General features: G+C 39.7%; 1 protein-coding gene across 3 annotated transcripts; it reads right to left on the bottom strand.

Annotated features, from left to right (window-relative positions):
* Positions 1–10,531: 10,531 nt before the first annotated feature.
* On the bottom strand, positions 10,532–15,550 carry LOC139296496 (spindlin-W-like). Of its 3 annotated transcripts, none has more exons than XM_070918907.1 (5): positions 15,484–15,550; positions 14,780–14,821; positions 13,545–13,804; positions 12,779–13,012; positions 10,532–12,310 (listed from the first exon to the last, which is right to left on the bottom strand). In XM_070918907.1, the coding sequence occupies exons 2-5, from the start codon at positions 14,797–14,799 to the stop codon at positions 12,105–12,107; spliced, it is 720 nt and encodes a 239-aa protein (XP_070775008.1). In that variant the 5' UTR covers positions 14,800–14,821; positions 15,484–15,550; the 3' UTR covers positions 10,532–12,104. The 3 variants fall into 3 exon arrangements, with proteins under 3 accessions (XP_070775008.1, XP_070775007.1, XP_070775010.1); XM_070918906.1 differs by having other exon boundaries at positions 15,422–15,530; XM_070918909.1 differs by lacking the exon at positions 14,780–14,821 and having other exon boundaries at positions 15,484–15,523.
* Positions 15,551–16,309: the final 759 nt, after the last annotated feature.

Genomic DNA, 16,309 nt, shown 5'->3' with positions numbered 1-16,309 from the left:
GTGGCCTGCCCAAACTCACTCTTACACATTTAAACAGCAAATGGATTTTTATCAGCGTAAACAACAGCTGAAGGGTGTAAATACATGAAGAACAAAGGATCTTAAATGATTCTGCTCTCGTGGTTTTGCTATAATTTACAGAGAGAAATCAGAAAATGGCTGATATTGAACATCTTGTTGGAATAATAACTTTGAATAAGAAAAAATAATGAAAAATTTTACTGCTAATTTAGTGACGACAAAAATTAAAGGTCTTTTTTTAGTGAAGTGTTTGTTTTTCTGTGTGATGAAGATCAGATACTGTAGGCCTATGTGACTCAGCGTCTATCAACACCAGAGAGCCAGAGCCTTTCTCCCCTTCATACCCTGTTATAATGTCATCTAAATAACATGCATAGTCCATTATAGTGATCAGATAAATCATCTGAATGGAAGACATTCAACACAGTCTTCCAGCTCATCTGTGGCTCTCGGTGGGCAGATGTTAACATTAAGCCCTGAAAGCAGAGGGGAGAACGGAGGGGGATCACTAATATGCGTAATCCTACCTCCTGATGTTTCTATCAAGAGGCACAGACTGTGATCTTCATTATACAACTAAAGCCTCACAACACAGCGAGCAGGATCTTCCCCCAGGTTCCTCCCTAAGCCCGACTCTTGAGTTGCATTGATAACCGGCCTGCAGGGATATCAAAGGAACAAGGCTTTTGTGGAAACTAATAGCTGCAGCCAGCAGCTGCTTTTTGCTGCTTTTTGGTCATTTTGTCAGAGGGAACAGAAGACAGGGAGGGTCACTCATGTGCCTTATTTACAAATAGACACTAGTCACTAACCCCAGCAGGACCTTTGTATTCATAAAAAGGGGAGTAGCGTGTTTTTCCACAGACTGTAAACTGTGACGAGCTGTCAAATTGCAGGTGTCAGAGAAGATGCTATGATTCAAACAGCTCGCATCGTAATGATCCAGTTGCAGCTGATTGTCTTCAGGCTTTTAAAGATTTTGGTGAAATGTCACACAGGGCCCTGAAAGCAGCAGGAAACATCCTTCTCATGATGTCCTTGTTGTTTAGTGTCTTCCTCCGAAATGAAATGGCAGTTAGAGCGACTAACTGATTCAAATAAAAATAAGTGGGTTCCAGTTTCAGTCCTAACAAATAAAAATGTTCAGTTCAGCTTGGCAAATATGAGGAGTTGCTTCCTGTTCTCTGCGTGTCCCTTGTAGAGAGAATTTGAGAATCATTTTTGACATTTTATAGACGAAGTGGAAATAGTTGTTAGATGGAGCCCTAAAATGTAGACTAATTATGAGCAGGATTCTGTATGTTTCTGCACACATATTGCTTTTTGAAGAATTCTGGCTGCATGGTGGGTTTTCCTTGTCTTGTAACAGTGTATATGTTCAGGGATGATTCCTCATAGACTACTTTCACAAGGCAGATGCCACCCAAGTGTCTAATTACTGACAAAGCTTTTTTGATACCATGAGGCTTACTAACAATTATTATGATTGTGAATTGTAATTCACAAGGAGGTATAATCCAGTCCTTCTGGACCAAAAGTCAGACGTTCAAATTTCATTTTTGAATTCTTTATAAGGAAACACACACTTCTGACAGGTCTTTGTTTCCTCTGGTTCAGATCGGATGAGAGACAGAAGCACAGACACCTCTGCTGACTGTGATAATGCTGCTCAGTTTTACAGTCAGTAATGTACTTGAACAAAAATCCAACAATATTAAAGCCAAACTCTAAGCTTTTAAACGTACAGTAATTGTAAATTTAAATCACTCTCTTGGACCCTACCAGTCTACGACTACTGCTAAACTGCCGAGGAGTTCAAAAACAACGAGTAACAGTATGATTTGACTATTATGTCATTTGAAGATAGCACTAATGCAGGAATGACTTATGATTATTATCCACCAACCCACTTAGATTTGGGAACATCAGTTTCTAACAGCCTACGGGGGTATATGTGCTATAATTGTCCATGAGACATAAGACTGTAATGGTACGTGTACAATGGTATACTACATCATAGCTGGGTTGTGATGTTGATAGCATCTCCATGGGAACACTTGTTTTATTTATTAATTATTTTATTATTATTTTATGCATAAAGGTTTTATTGTTGACATTGTTGACTTTGGTCATTTTACATTTTTTTAGTTACTTGTTTTGTGTCTCAGTGTAGTTAATGGTGTTTTATGCAGTGGTGGAAGAAGTATTCAGGTCCTACCACACCGTGAAGTCCTGCATTCAAAACCTTACTTAAGTTTAAGTATATAAGTATTATCAGAAAAATGCACTTAAAGTATCAAAAATAAAATAAAGTACTCAGTAAAATGGTCCCTGTCAGTGTTTCACTATTACATATGATGTTTTGGATTAATATCATTGCTGCATTAATGTGTTTGTTGCATTTTACTGCTGAAGATGTTTAAGTTTGAGCTAATTTTAACTACTTTAAACACTGTTGGGTAGTTTAATCTATAGCAATGCATCATAATCTATAACATCATCATATGTTTGTAGTAAGTATCTCTAAAAAGTCAACTTTGCAGGAGCTCAGAAAAACAGGTTTTCAGCTTTGTGACTAATTCAAGGCGGTTTAAATAGTTTATTTAGATTAAGAAGTAGGAGAATTTTCTTAACCCATAAAGGAACACACTCCTTCAGTTTAGTTGTCTAAAGCTGTCAAACAAATGTAGTGGAGTAAAAAGTACAATATTTGGACCTGAGATGTAGTGGTGTAGACTTATAAAGTTGCATGAAATGGAAATACTCACGTTAGATACAAGTACCTTGCATTTGTACTTAAGTATAATACTTGAGTTTACTTGGTTACATTCCACCATTTAACATCAACTATGTCAAATGGCCGTGAAGTATTGAGTCTGTCTTTTAGCTGCTCTTCAGTTGGACTGAGCAGACCAGAGGCGTGTTTAATCCTAAATGTGTGAATGTATTTGCACAGGAGGATAGACTGAAATTGTATTTAGCGCAGTTGTTTTCCAAAGCAATTCATTTTGCCATTTTGCAATTTCCACAGCCCTCAGGTGTGTAACATTTCCCTCTTGTTGTTTCCATCACAAATTAATTTGAAGCACTATCTCGATCTCACAGTTCAGGTTTAATTCAATTACATCGGAGCTCCTCGCAAATTTAGGGTGTTTTTCTGTGTGTGTGAGGTGTTTCCTCGATTAGATTAAAATTACGCGCTGAAATAAACTGCATTGATTTAGGTCTACAGCAAAAAACAAAACAAAAACAAAAACATTTCCTTAAATAGAAACCCGGTATTCCCCATCGACATACATCCTCAGCCTCCATATGTTTTATTCATATGCATCCTTAACCTTCATATAATGTAATTTGGCTGCTGGGGTTTTGGGCCGCACCCTTAACGAGGTCTGAAAAAAAAAATCCACGTCAATTGGCCTCCTCGCGCACATCGTCACTCCACATCGTCCCGCCTCCTCCTTGTCCTCTCCGGAGCAGCAGACGTATATATAAACACGCTGATCCATCTTCCTCCAGCCTACCCAGTAACATCATGATAACCATTACGTGGAGCTCAGATGGGAGGGCGCACGGGCTCAGACCGCGGCTGATTCCAGCAGAGAAAGAGACGCAGCCTCGGCTACTCATCCAGCACACGCTGCATAACATTATGTCGGCGTCACCTGTTGTTCCCGTCGACACACGGTGAGTCCATCACTTACAGCCTTTTGTCCTATTAACAGAATGCATGTTAGGCTCTTTATTTGCAGGATATTCGTGTGCTTGCAATGTTTCCCGCTCAACAGAAAGCTGCCTTTGCTGATTTGTCTTGTACTTCAGGGTTGGAAAACAATTATGATGAAGCAAAAAAGCCTTCGAGCCATTAAAATAAAAAGGAAAACACAAATAGCTGTTCAAATCCCCGACTGCGTCTACGGGAAATTAAATGACAGCCCCTTCCTCCTCTTCCTGCCTCGCCTGGGGGAAAATGTTTATCATGTCGTCATGTTGCCGTGATTTGAGAAGAGAGAAGAAGAAAAAAAACAGGAGAATTGACTTCACTTTAGCTCAGGAGCAGGGTCGCTGCAGATCATATGTGTCAGACATTTGAGGTCTTTTTCGGCTTTATATCCTCCTGAGAGAAAACTTCGGTGCAGCAACAGGTGGCATGTTTCTTTTTTTTTTCTTCCCGGGCCGGAATCGAGGCGAGATGCTGAGGAGGAGATGGACGTGGAGGAAAAGTAGGGCGTCATTCAGCACCGAGACACTGGACAGCTCCCACGTCGAGGGCTACTCGTTTCTCTTTAGCTGCGATCTGGACGGAAATACAGCTTCATTTGTCGCTTTTGCAGCTTTTTTATATTTATTTTTTATTTTTTAAATCACGTTGACGTGTCTCGTGAATATTAACCTAATGGTCAGCATTCAAATGTCCCTGCTGGAAACTGAATGGACGGTGTTTGAGTGGCAGGTGCTTGAATGTCAGCAACAGCAAATGAAGTAATTTGTTTTAATCAATACTATATTATGATTATATTATGACTTCAGTGAACATTATTGATTATCTCTTCAGGGGTCTCCTCTTGGTCTAAATAGAGAGTTGTCTCTGCTCAGCTCTCCTCTTTTCTCTAGTTTGCACTCAAGGACCCCCCTTCCTTGCTTCCTTCCTTGTTTCCTCCCTTCCTCCCTTCCCTTCTAACACTAAACTGTCCCCATCCTCCCATCCCCCCTCTTCCACTGACTCCCAGTCTTGTTGCATAGCTACCAGCTCAGAAACATACTGGAGATGCAGGACAATCTGTCTGTCTCCTTTCTCTCCCTCTTTCTTTCAGTCCAAATGTGACTTACTGGAAAGAAAACACAAATCACTGAGTTGATGTTCATGCATTCGCATTTTCCAATTTTCTCAACCTAAATAGGGTGTAATTGCAAATTGTGCACAGCTTAGCTTTTCTGTTCATTGCATATGGTGAACAGGGTTTATTCTAAGTGCTGTGCTGTGATCCTCTCTGTTCCTCCCCTCCTCCTCCTCCTGTCTCCCTCTTTTGAGAGGAGCTGAAAGGTTGGCATTACAACAACAAAGGAAGGATGGAATGTCAACAGGCTTCAGAGAGAAATGGGTTGAGGGAAACACAGAGATGGGTATTGCATGTAGTGTTTCCATCTAAAGTTCACAACCTCGCAACACACCTCCAGCCGGTGGTCCGATTGCTCTGCAACACCTGTGACACGTGCACATCCTGAAATGCTCTGTAGCTCTGAAGCCTGCACAGGTGACGATGCAAAATCGATATGTTTAACGCCAGAACAGAGGAGGGAAGATTCAAACTCAAGTAATCCAAGGCCCAGTGATGTTACAAGGTTGTCTCTTGTCTCTCTCTTTTTTATTACAGATTGAAGCAGTGGACGTGGAGTGAGAGTATGCATTGGCAAAGTGTTGGTAGTGCTGAGTGGAAGACTAGTGATTTTGTTGTGACGCTGATCAAAGAACAACAAGTCCCAGTCTGCCTCTCAGCACAAGCAGTGCTCTTCAGTCTACGTCAGCTTTAACCTGCACAGCTCTTCAAATCGGAGTCTGTTCACATTTCGCTGTTGGCGTTTTAACTGGCTTTTCCTGTTTATTCAGCTGCAACAATAATATGCAACCTGCCCTTAAAAAATCTGAAAAAATTCTGATTCATCCCTGCCTGCATTGCCCCTGTGTGATTAGGTAAAGCCTTAATGTTCAGCAATGTTAATTACTAGCAAAAATTGCAATCAAAAGCATAATTTAAGCAGATATATTCATGGAACTGAATCATCCACAATGAAAACTGCTCCAAAACCTTGGGGAAATACTGTAATAATGACATACAGCAGCACACTTTGTACAAAACACACTGAAGTAACCCAGTATTACTCATTTTAGTTCCTTTCTGATATTTCATTCTGAACTCCACTTCTTTACAGTCATGGTACATACATGTAATTGTTAATCTAAATGTTCATTGTTCATTAATTAATCTGCCGAAATCAGTTTCCAGCCTTTTATATTGATGAAATAAAACCTGAATGTCAACCTCTTACTTGTATTCTTGCATTTTCTCACATCAGCGCCAACGTGACAGTTGAATCTGAAACCACCACACACACTATATATATATATATATATATATATGTACAACACACTCCAGGTGCTGAGGAGATCCCAAAGAAAAGAAAAGAAAAAAAGAAAAGCACCCTGGTCTGTCCTGTTCTTGTGTCCTACTAACTACACTCCACTCTGCACTCAAACGTATCATTCCTCTTGGATGACATGGCCTGCTGCCAGAAAGCCTTACTTAATGCGTTACTATGTGCAACACTTTGAGTACTTAGAGGACCGAAGACACGTCATCCATCAATAAGAAGGGTCTAAATCCCTCCGTGGACTTAAGTGGCTGCCTCAGTCGCTGTAATGGACAGTGGATAGCACTTGCTTCCTGTAGTGCTTTAGTAGTTTATTCAGCGTGTGTCAGAGGTTTGAGTGACCAGGTGAATGAAAAAGAAGGGAGTCAATTTCCTACATAATGTACACCAAATGGCAAATATATCACAAAACCTAAAACTCTACAGGCAATTATCCTAATGATTAAAAGAAGTGTTGACCTTACTAACACATTTCTAGGCTGCATGGTGCCAAAGACAGTGTTCAGTGAGAACTTATTGTAGTGGCAGCGCTATGGGGCCCATTAGGTTCAGAAATAATTAGGGAATGAGTCTCATATACACAGTATCCATCCTTTTTATTACACTTCACTGCCAGTATTTGGTCTGCTCATGGGGTGGATGCAGAGCCGGGCCTTTTCTGAGCTTTGATTAATATCAGTAAACAGACCTGAGCAAATATAAGACATCTACAGTCACTAAGAAGTCTGAGAGGCTTGCTCACACACCAGAGAAGACTCAAGTCCGACAGATCCTGCTCTCTGCTCCGGTACTGGTGTAACAGCTGATGCCATATTCACATACATGAGGAAATTTAACAGACACAGAAGAAAATAAATATAGTAACAGACACAGATGTACAATTAAAAGACTCCAAATGACTCCACATCATCAAGATGCGTCAACATTAAGTCAAATTCTACCAGCTGTACTTAAATATATACCATTTATATGTAAAAAGCAGTGGAGGTGAGCACAAATATTTATTAAAAAAAAGGAAATTTAAAATGATTGGATGAAAATGATGGAAAAGGCTTGATGCTTCAGCCATTAACAATTTGAAACCACAAATACTGTCTCTTTTTGCTGTTGTTACCAGGATACCTGCATGAGTGACCTGACAAGATCCCCGTTTTTGTTACGCATGACAAACAGGGAGCTTTAAACAGAAAAGTCAAGCCCGCCTCAAATTAAAAAAAGAGGACATTCTTAAAAAAAAACAAAGTCACTTTATTTACGTTAAATGTCATCTGACCAATGCAAGGATTAAGGATTGTTGGATTTACCATACCTGAAATCCAAAGCTGACATGAAACCAACATGTACGTTTAATTTGAATGACAAATTATCTTTATCTCCACTGACACTAAACCTATAAATCAATCATGTCACCCAGACAATACCCACAGCCCCTTTCACTCAGGCAAGCTTGCAACGTTTTAATTAAAAATGCATCGGAGGCTGGTCTCATTCACACTGCACCCTGTAAGTCTCCAGATTGGCAGCATGCTGGTTTTTCATATATAAAAACCAGGGACTGGCTGGCGTTGCTAAGCAACACAAAAGAGTCAAGTGCATTTGTTTATTGGCCAATAAGAATGCAGACAAAGTTTCAAGGTTTTTTGAGGAAGGTCCTGTAATAATGTAACTCACAGACAAAATAGAGCCAAGGACTCTCTAATAACAACCTTTCACATATTTGAGTGAGTGTATAAATAGTGCTTCTACAGAAGGCTCCCTTCACAGAGCTCATGCACAGCTCTCAGCCTGTTTGGGGAAGAAGTCAAAAGGTGGCTGATTTACTGTTGGTTTTAGCCACTTACAGAAGGTAAAAAATATCGCTAAATCCCTTTTCTCTTGTGTGAAAGAGGCTCTATGAATTTAGAAACAACTGAGGTGGTCAGCAGTGAATCTGACCATTTTATAACACACTCTGGTTATATTCCTGGTTTGATCTGTTTTGTTTCTACCTATTGTTCTGTTAATAAAGAAAAGGATAACAGGAATAAAACATGCCCACTGTTACATGTAGGTGTACAGACTTTTGGGCCCCCAAGCACTTCTGCCCCCCACAGGACGATGACAGAATCACACATCACAACCATAACCAGGCACATATGGTCCGTTATTTGTCCTATTTTACCTGAATTAAAAATCAAAGCCGCCGCGACCTTGTGATGTATTCACAGTCAAAGATACATTATTGTTATGTCTGAACAATGAAAGCTGCCAAGAGTCCAGGCAGATGGTTTCACGAAGAAAGAAAATGGTAGAAAATAGTGATGGATGTGTAAAAGGAAGTGCACAACAGGTGACAAATTGCATCAGACACATTCTCAAGAGCGCAGACCTTGTGTAATGCATGCACTCCCTCCTCGTCGTTATTACTATCTGGGCACCCAGCCTGGCGTGATGGTATGCCAACTGTTCCCCGCTGTCTGTACTGGCACCCGCCACCAGCACCCTGGCACCTCGGCGGGACTCTGGGGGAGGGAGAGGCAGTCAGCAGTCAGCATGTGGCTACATGTGTGGTCAGGAGGAGCAGGAATCAGGAGAGAACATGTCTGCTCGTCATCAAAGCAGGGCTGACATTTGATGAACAGACACAGATCAACCCTGTTATCAGACATAAGCTCCACCTCATGGCAGATTGTGCTGGGCATTAAATAATTAGAAATATCTAAGCAGGTCATCTTTAATTTTGTTGATGATAAATCACTTACAGTACTGTAAATAACTGCTGCTGTTATTAGTGTATTTATTGAAAATAGGGGGAAAGTTATTCACTACAAAATAGAGGCCTTTTGCACGATCAACAAAGACAGCCTCTTTAATAGCCCACTTTATGGGGCACAACTCAGAGTGACAAAGGAATCAATAAGGATTATGATAATGTTCAGCTTATACAGAGTGTCTACTGCTGTATAAATAAACAGACATTAAGATGATTCTGATCCTAAATGATCGACTGTGTAAGTTAATAGTTTCTGATTTCATTGGCCTTTAAATACAGAAGCTAATCAAGAAGCTGATTAAAATAGGCTACAAAAAAAGGGAAGCAGCTGAACTAGAGGGAAAATGTTGACGGAAACTTTATCCTGTTCGTTACTCAACTTTTCAAAGCATGACACGCTGATTTACTTTTCATTTTGTTAAGTTTTCATTTGTTACAACCCGTTTTTAGCCATGTAAGCAGCGTGGCTCTACGGAGGCCAATGTCAGGTGGTGGTCCACCACTTAGGTCCCGATTGAAATGTCTTAACAACGTTTGGAGGGACTGCCATGAAATTTCATGGATTCATGCTCCTCAGAAAAAACGAAGCCTACTGACTTTTGGTGATTCCCTGACTTTTCCTCTAGCGCCACCATGAGCTTCACATTGGTGGGTTTGAGTGAAATGTCTCAATAATTGTTCATGTCCCATTCAGGATGAACTGTAATAACTTCGATGATCCTTTGACTTCTCATCTAGGGCCATCATCAGGTCAAACGTTTTATTTGTCCGACACTTTTTATGTTATGACTAAATACCTGCAAAACCAAAGACATTCTCATCAGCCTCAGCTGTACTTTTTTACTTTGTTTAGTGCTAATCAGCAAATGTTAGCATGTTAACATGTTAAACTAACATGGTTAACATGGTAAACATTATACCTGCTGAAACACCAGCAGGTTAGCATTGTGAGCATGTTAGCATTTAGCTCACAAAGAGCTGCAAACCTTTAGTCTTGTTAAAGCATGACACATATCATCTTGGTAATTTTGTTGTTGAGCCCCTCGCAACATGTAACAGCTTTTGCCTCACTGGGAAACATGGGAGGCCGAAGTGTCAATGTCAGAATCGAGCTGTTTAATAAGCTGAATAAGAAAGACAGGCGACAGTTTCTGAGAACGTTTCTGACTTGGTCAAAGCCACCACAACCAGGCTACCAGTGTGAAAAGCAGAAATTAAAACTAAAACACCTCACACACAAGAAACATCTACAAACATGTACAATCTACAAAAGTGTTGTTTCTTGTTTTGCAGGTGTGAACATCAAACTACAGTGCGTGCTGGAACCTCTTGCAAATTCATATCTAACTGTACAATTTGTTACGTTTATTTATGCAGGGAGGTCGACTGAGCTGCTCCTGAGCAGCTTTTGTACTGTAATGTGTATATTGTTCATAACATAAGACAGTGTTCTGGGAAGTCGCAGGCCGCATCAAGTCGATTTCAAAAATGTATATTTTACTTGAATATGTGTTAAGTTGCTCAGCCACTGCATTTGAAAGGTGAAGATGGGTGCTTTAGAAAGAAATGCTGTAAATTCAAGCAGCGGCTTTGACAAAATGCACGTAGAGTATCCATTCACTGTATGAGAGGTCAAGGAGAATGTTATTGTGTGGATGAAGAGGCGGATTTCACATAGGGCCTGCATTTAAATATTCACATTCTGAATACGTCAATTGTGCCACAATAATTGCAATATATAAAGACTTAAAACTGGAGGTCATGAGGAGGACCTTGAATTATGAATTATAGTTTTAAGTGTGGCGTGCCATTCAGTAAGACATACAGATAACCTCAGACAGCCCAACCATAGGGACAAAAATGTGCATCAGGTCATTATTTCAGAACAAATCAAAAACCTTTTCAGTACATTATACTAATTGTTTGCTTTACTTGAAAAACAGGACCCAACTTTGTATCGTTTCACTGATAACTTGAAGTGCTTTAGTAATTTATAGGGAGTTGCTCATGTACCTCTTCTGATAAAATGTGGTTGCTATTTGATTAAATTAATGTATTGTACTTCTTACAACCAGGATGGAACTCATTCACAGGAATGGATAAAATATCCACTGCAACACAAACAGCATTTAACAATAACTGGACGAGCTTGTTTTTTTTTACGTTCATAAAAATGTCTCCGATTATATTTACAGAACAAAACATATTTAGGGTCACAATGAACAGTATTTGGAGGCCTGAATACATCATATCATATTATATCATTCATTTTTGGCAAATAATAGAGACGTCAGTCCGAAATACGAAACAATGTTGGTCGCCAATTTGAACTACATAAATAGTGTGTAGCACAAACACGGTTGGAACAACTTGACATCAACATCAGTATTTTTCATACATTATTATAACGTAGAAAACTTGCAGTTTACATGATGCAACAGAACAGAAATATGAAACATGACCTTCTTTTTTTAGGATAATCTGGTGTCTTATATCCATGATGTGAGACAGTCGATTCTCATCAATGCCTATACACTTCAACTGAAATCTGAGTTCACCATGATGGTAAAATCAGCACACTGGTCAAATGAATGTTACTTCTATATTCAACAAACGGAGGCCTACTCAGTGACACACATGAAGCACAGCAGGCAAGTTTTACCAAAATGTAACCAGCAGCACAGCCAGATATTCCAAATGAAATAAATAGCACAGGCATATAAAAGTGAAATGAAATACGAGTAAAACATAGAGGTATAGGTAAGAAAGCTGAATTCTTTTAGTTTGATGTGTTGTTTACAAAAAGTATGAATTTGGAGTTGCACTATACAAGTGTGATTTAAACAACACAAATGTCTAGCTCCATTTCATCTGCTGGGCTATACAACCGGTCTCAGACCTGCTTTATTTACACTGAAGAGGACCTAATGGTCATACATTAAGGTCAACTTAAACTTAAGAATCAAAAACCAACATGTCTTGTAATGTGATAATGAAAGAGGCCTCTGGAGCCCGAAAATAATTAAAATCAAAAAAAAAAAGAAAAAAAAGACAGGGCTTTTGATCTTCGGCACATCGCCTCTCGCTGGAGGAAAACTTAAAATCTCTAACACTTTAACAGGTAACGACTGGTCGGGTCGGAGATGAGCCATCAGCTGGAGATGAAACCGGACAGTCAGTACTAAGTGGTCTTCACCAGATCGTAGACGTGGATGTGGACGTCATCGTCATATTTGATGTAGTATACTGTGGGCTTAGCTGGGACCTGGTAGATGACCAAGCCCGTCCTCTTTAGACCGTTATCTGTGACGTACTCCACCTGTTTACCCACAAGGCTCTCTGGCTCCTCACCTGGCTTCCTGTCTGCTGGCAGCAGGTGTTTGTTCTCTGGATGACGGACACATAAACAACAGTCAGACAAAATAAGACGAATGTAACAGGGGCACGCTATTTCTTCTTTTACCATTTTTAAGCAGCCAAAGTTTAAACATTTGCCAAAAAAAAATGAATTGAAACTAAATTATCTGCACTTTGAAGCTGAACCTTAAACCCTACTAAACATGCCTGCCCCAATTAATTTATCATCTCTGCTAGTCTCTATTTGTTGTAGATTTATTGTCTCTTCATGATAAGACACGAGTGCCTATAACAGAATGTACTCTCTTACTGTTGAATCAAGCAGAAACTCTGCACAAAATGTTCAGAGAGAAACAGGCAGCAGAGAGATTGGAGTGTTTTGTAATGCTGACTATGTAAATTTGTCCTGTTCTCTTCCTCCCACCTTTCCAAGAGCATCCGAAATATGAAACATGGACAGGTTTATGCACAGAAACAATAAAGGTCTCGTTACTCTACCTGATTCAGGGAGCACGCGCAGATCTCCGTCCTTATAGTCGTCCCAGAGCTGGTACATGTACAGCACCGGGTCCTTCTCGTAGGTGATGTAATACCAATGGGTCATGATGGGGGCTCGGGACAGCACCATGCCTCGCCACTCGTTTTTCTCACCGTCCTCCTTCTCGAAAAGATGCTCCACAGCTCGGCCCACCAGCTCCTCCGCCCCGGGAGGCACCTTGATCTTATTGTTCACTGCGGGAAGAAGAAACTTTGATAAGCCCATTAACTGGAAAACGTTTTAAATCCCAGATGACACAGTATAAAACGCCATCAAAATATTATTATATTTTCTTATAAAGCTTCCAAAGCACCAAAAATCATCTGCAAAATCCTTGACAGACTATCAGATTTGCTTAATATGCACTTTATATTAGCATCAGATATAACTAATTGCTCTCACTAAAAAAGTCCAGAGGTTTCATGATTCTGTCAGAATAAACAAAAGAAGAACTGGGTAGTTAGCATTAGTCATCACACTAGAAAAGATTGAGAAAAACACCAACAGAAAATCCTCAGAAAAGTGCCACAATAGTGCTGTTTGTTTGCAAAGTGATCCCTGAGGTACAGAGAAACACACAGCATAAATGACCACGTGTGACTGAAGCAGTTACCACAATAAGAATAAATAAAAATACCACTTCTCAATACTTTACTGTTTACAATACGCATACTCAAACAAAGCAAAAAGTACGTCCACGATAGAGATAGACGTTGTCACACTCACCAATTTTCTCTGCCAAAACCTGCAGGTTGGACACCCGGTTATCTTTGAAGAGCTCGATGCCGTACACACAATCGAAGCCGTCATATTTGACCATGTAGAGGGAGCTGTTCACAGTTAGGCGCTCCAGCACGGTGCCTTTCCACTTGGTCACATTACCTTTCTCCCTCCAGGTATGCTGAATCCTTCGACCCAGCAGGTTGTCAGGGTCTGGGCTCAGGGTCGACGCCGAGCTCTCACTCAGCTCTCCACTGCTACGCTTCCTGTGAACACAGAGGGAATAAGGTCCATATTAATATATTAGTTGTACATCCAAAGTAGGATGAACTTTATGAGCTATTCAATCAATATTTGATTTGACTGAGGAGGTCTTTAAGATATGAAATTAACTTTAAAAAACATCCAGGGTGACAAATGGGTACTCCAGCTCTAAACAGAGAGGACTCTATTCTACAGAAATTATATATATGCACACAAGGGTGTAAGGCTGTCATATATCAATATTCACAAGTGTCATACTATTAGGGGACGGGTGCCTCCACTTCAAAGTGCTACATCTTAACCAGTTTCTGTCATGTTTAGTCATCTTGCTACAGATACAAACTTGCTTTAGTTCCTCTAAACATGCCATCACTAATATGAACACAACATGTCACAGAGGGGTCGGCAGTAAACAATCACAGTGAAGCTTTATCTGAGCCATTAGTGCTGTAAAATAACAGCAAATGACAGCAAAAATATTTGTGTTAAGCCATTAGTCGGGTCAGACTAATTTGACTTATTAAACATATCTGTAAATGCTCGGCAGGTTTATCATTACAGCCTCATGCCATGCTGACAAACACACATAACATTGTTTTTAATCATCATCCAAGTACAAAGGCCAAATATGCCAGACTGAATCACAAAGAACTGATCACGAGATAAAATGATGCATTACAAACACCCATTCAATGTAATCTCAGCGATCTAACACTGATACAGCTTTAATGAAGAGCTGACACAAGCAAGTACATAATATAAAAGATGTCAAACAGTGTTGGAATAATGTTTTGTCCAAGTTTAAAGCCACTAGGCTGAGGTTGAACACTGGAAACACTGGCATTAAAGTTGTTACTAAAAGTTAAAATTAAATTTGAGAGGTTAGTGTATTTCCTGCTGTGTCATTCACGGTGCATATTGAAATATACTGTCATATTACACGAAGGTCAAAAGAGTTTCTTCACGCTTGATCCTACCTGCCCCGTTTCTTTGACATGTTTCCATAAATTCACACGACCCTGTGAGACACAAGACAGTTCAGTTAGTGAATATGACAGGACCAGCTGGTGCTTACATTCTTCACTAACTTAACACCTCAATTAATGTCATTTAAAATATATTTTTAGTAGTTAATAACTCGTGTTACCCCGCAGGTCTGCTTCCCTTAACTCCACCACAGCCATGCAAATTGGCCAACAGACCCGCATTACCGGATGTAAACAACATAACTGCGACAAGCCTAATGCTAATGCTAACTAATGTAGCTCAAAGCTAATAAAGAGTACAGGTTATACATCTATACAGCTAACCATATGGCTGATAAATGTGTAACTTCACCGGGACTAGCTGAATAAATGTCGACGTGTCGAGTGTCGTCAGAAATGTGTCTTCAGTGTGTCTAAAATTGGACACAGCTAAGCAGCTAACGTCATTAAATCCTTTCCGTCACTGTTTATTCTAAATTAGTAACATTTCTGAGCATTTGGCTTCTGTATTCCTACACTTAAGCTAGCTGAACAAAAGGAAATGCATCGCCATGTAAGCGCTGGTTTGGCACACTGGTTGTAGCTTCTACATTAACGTGAAAAATAAGGACTGACCATAAGAAATTAAATTACATTTTTAATGTTACCGACAACTTCAATAGGCGGGAGCCGGCAGAATAAGCTGTTTGCCCTACCTGGTCAATAATTTCACATGTGTTTGTCTTTGCAGAGCAGATTCCACCACCTAACGTAGGATAGATACACGGAAATGACCACTACAACTACCAGAAGGCGCTCGCAGCCCTCAAAGCATTATGGGATTTGAAGTCAGTTTATGTAGGCTTAGTTCCTTTGAATTAGTGTAACCGCTGACAACTCTGGAGCCAGGTCTAATCACCGTTACACAGCCCGGTGTTTTATGCATTTTTGACCTGTTGGAAATTAATATTAATAACATTTTGTTCGCTTTTAGACGTTTAGGATACGATGAAGCAAAGAAAGTACTTAAACTACATTTCCCATCATCGACGATAGAAGTCCACATTTTTTCCCCTCAGTCATGACTGCTGCACATCTGCAAGACATTTCTTTCCTGTACACCACCCTAACACTAAGTAACTCATAATTACAGTCACAGACAGAGCTAGATGCATCAAGCTGTTAAAAGCATATAATGAAAGCAATTAAATAAAAGACATTTTAACATCTTTTAAATTGTTTTTGGCTGAAAGACACACACTTGATTTGGGTTTTGTGTTAGCTTATAAATATATTCACAATAGCTGAATTGTTAGAGATTGTGAGTGAGATTTATAATCCAAAAGAAAGACATTATTTATGTATTTATATTGTTTTTAACTGCATGCTTTTACTGTGTTTCGACAATACACTGTCTTGAATGTCTTCTGTACTTCCAGAGTCGTATGAGATTTTGAAAAGTTGTTAAAGAAACCCTTTATGTGCGTGCTTTTATACCTTATTGCTATAATACTGAGGGGAACATGGACTTTTATATATCTA

The sequence above is a fragment of the Enoplosus armatus genome, chromosome 14 (genome assembly GCF_043641665.1).
Source record: "Enoplosus armatus isolate fEnoArm2 chromosome 14, fEnoArm2.hap1, whole genome shotgun sequence".
NCBI classification, from domain to species: domain Eukaryota; kingdom Metazoa; phylum Chordata; class Actinopteri; order Centrarchiformes; family Enoplosidae; genus Enoplosus; species Enoplosus armatus.
The sequence above is the reverse complement of the archived record's forward strand: the minus strand, read 5'-3'. Positions and strand labels throughout refer to the sequence as shown.

Excerpts from the sequence above, each read along its gene's own strand:
- LOC139296496 (XM_070918907.1), bottom strand. The coding sequence starts at position 14,799 with ATGTCAAAGAAACGGGGCAG. Across the intron at positions 13,805-14,779 it reads ATGTCAAAGAAACGGGGCAG|GAAGCGTAGCAGTGGAGAGC; the intron begins GTAGGATCAAGC and ends CTGTGTTCACAG. Across the intron at positions 12,311-12,778 it reads GCGCGTGCTCCCTGAATCAG|AGAACAAACACCTGCTGCCA; the intron begins GTAGAGTAACGA and ends TCCGTCATCCAG.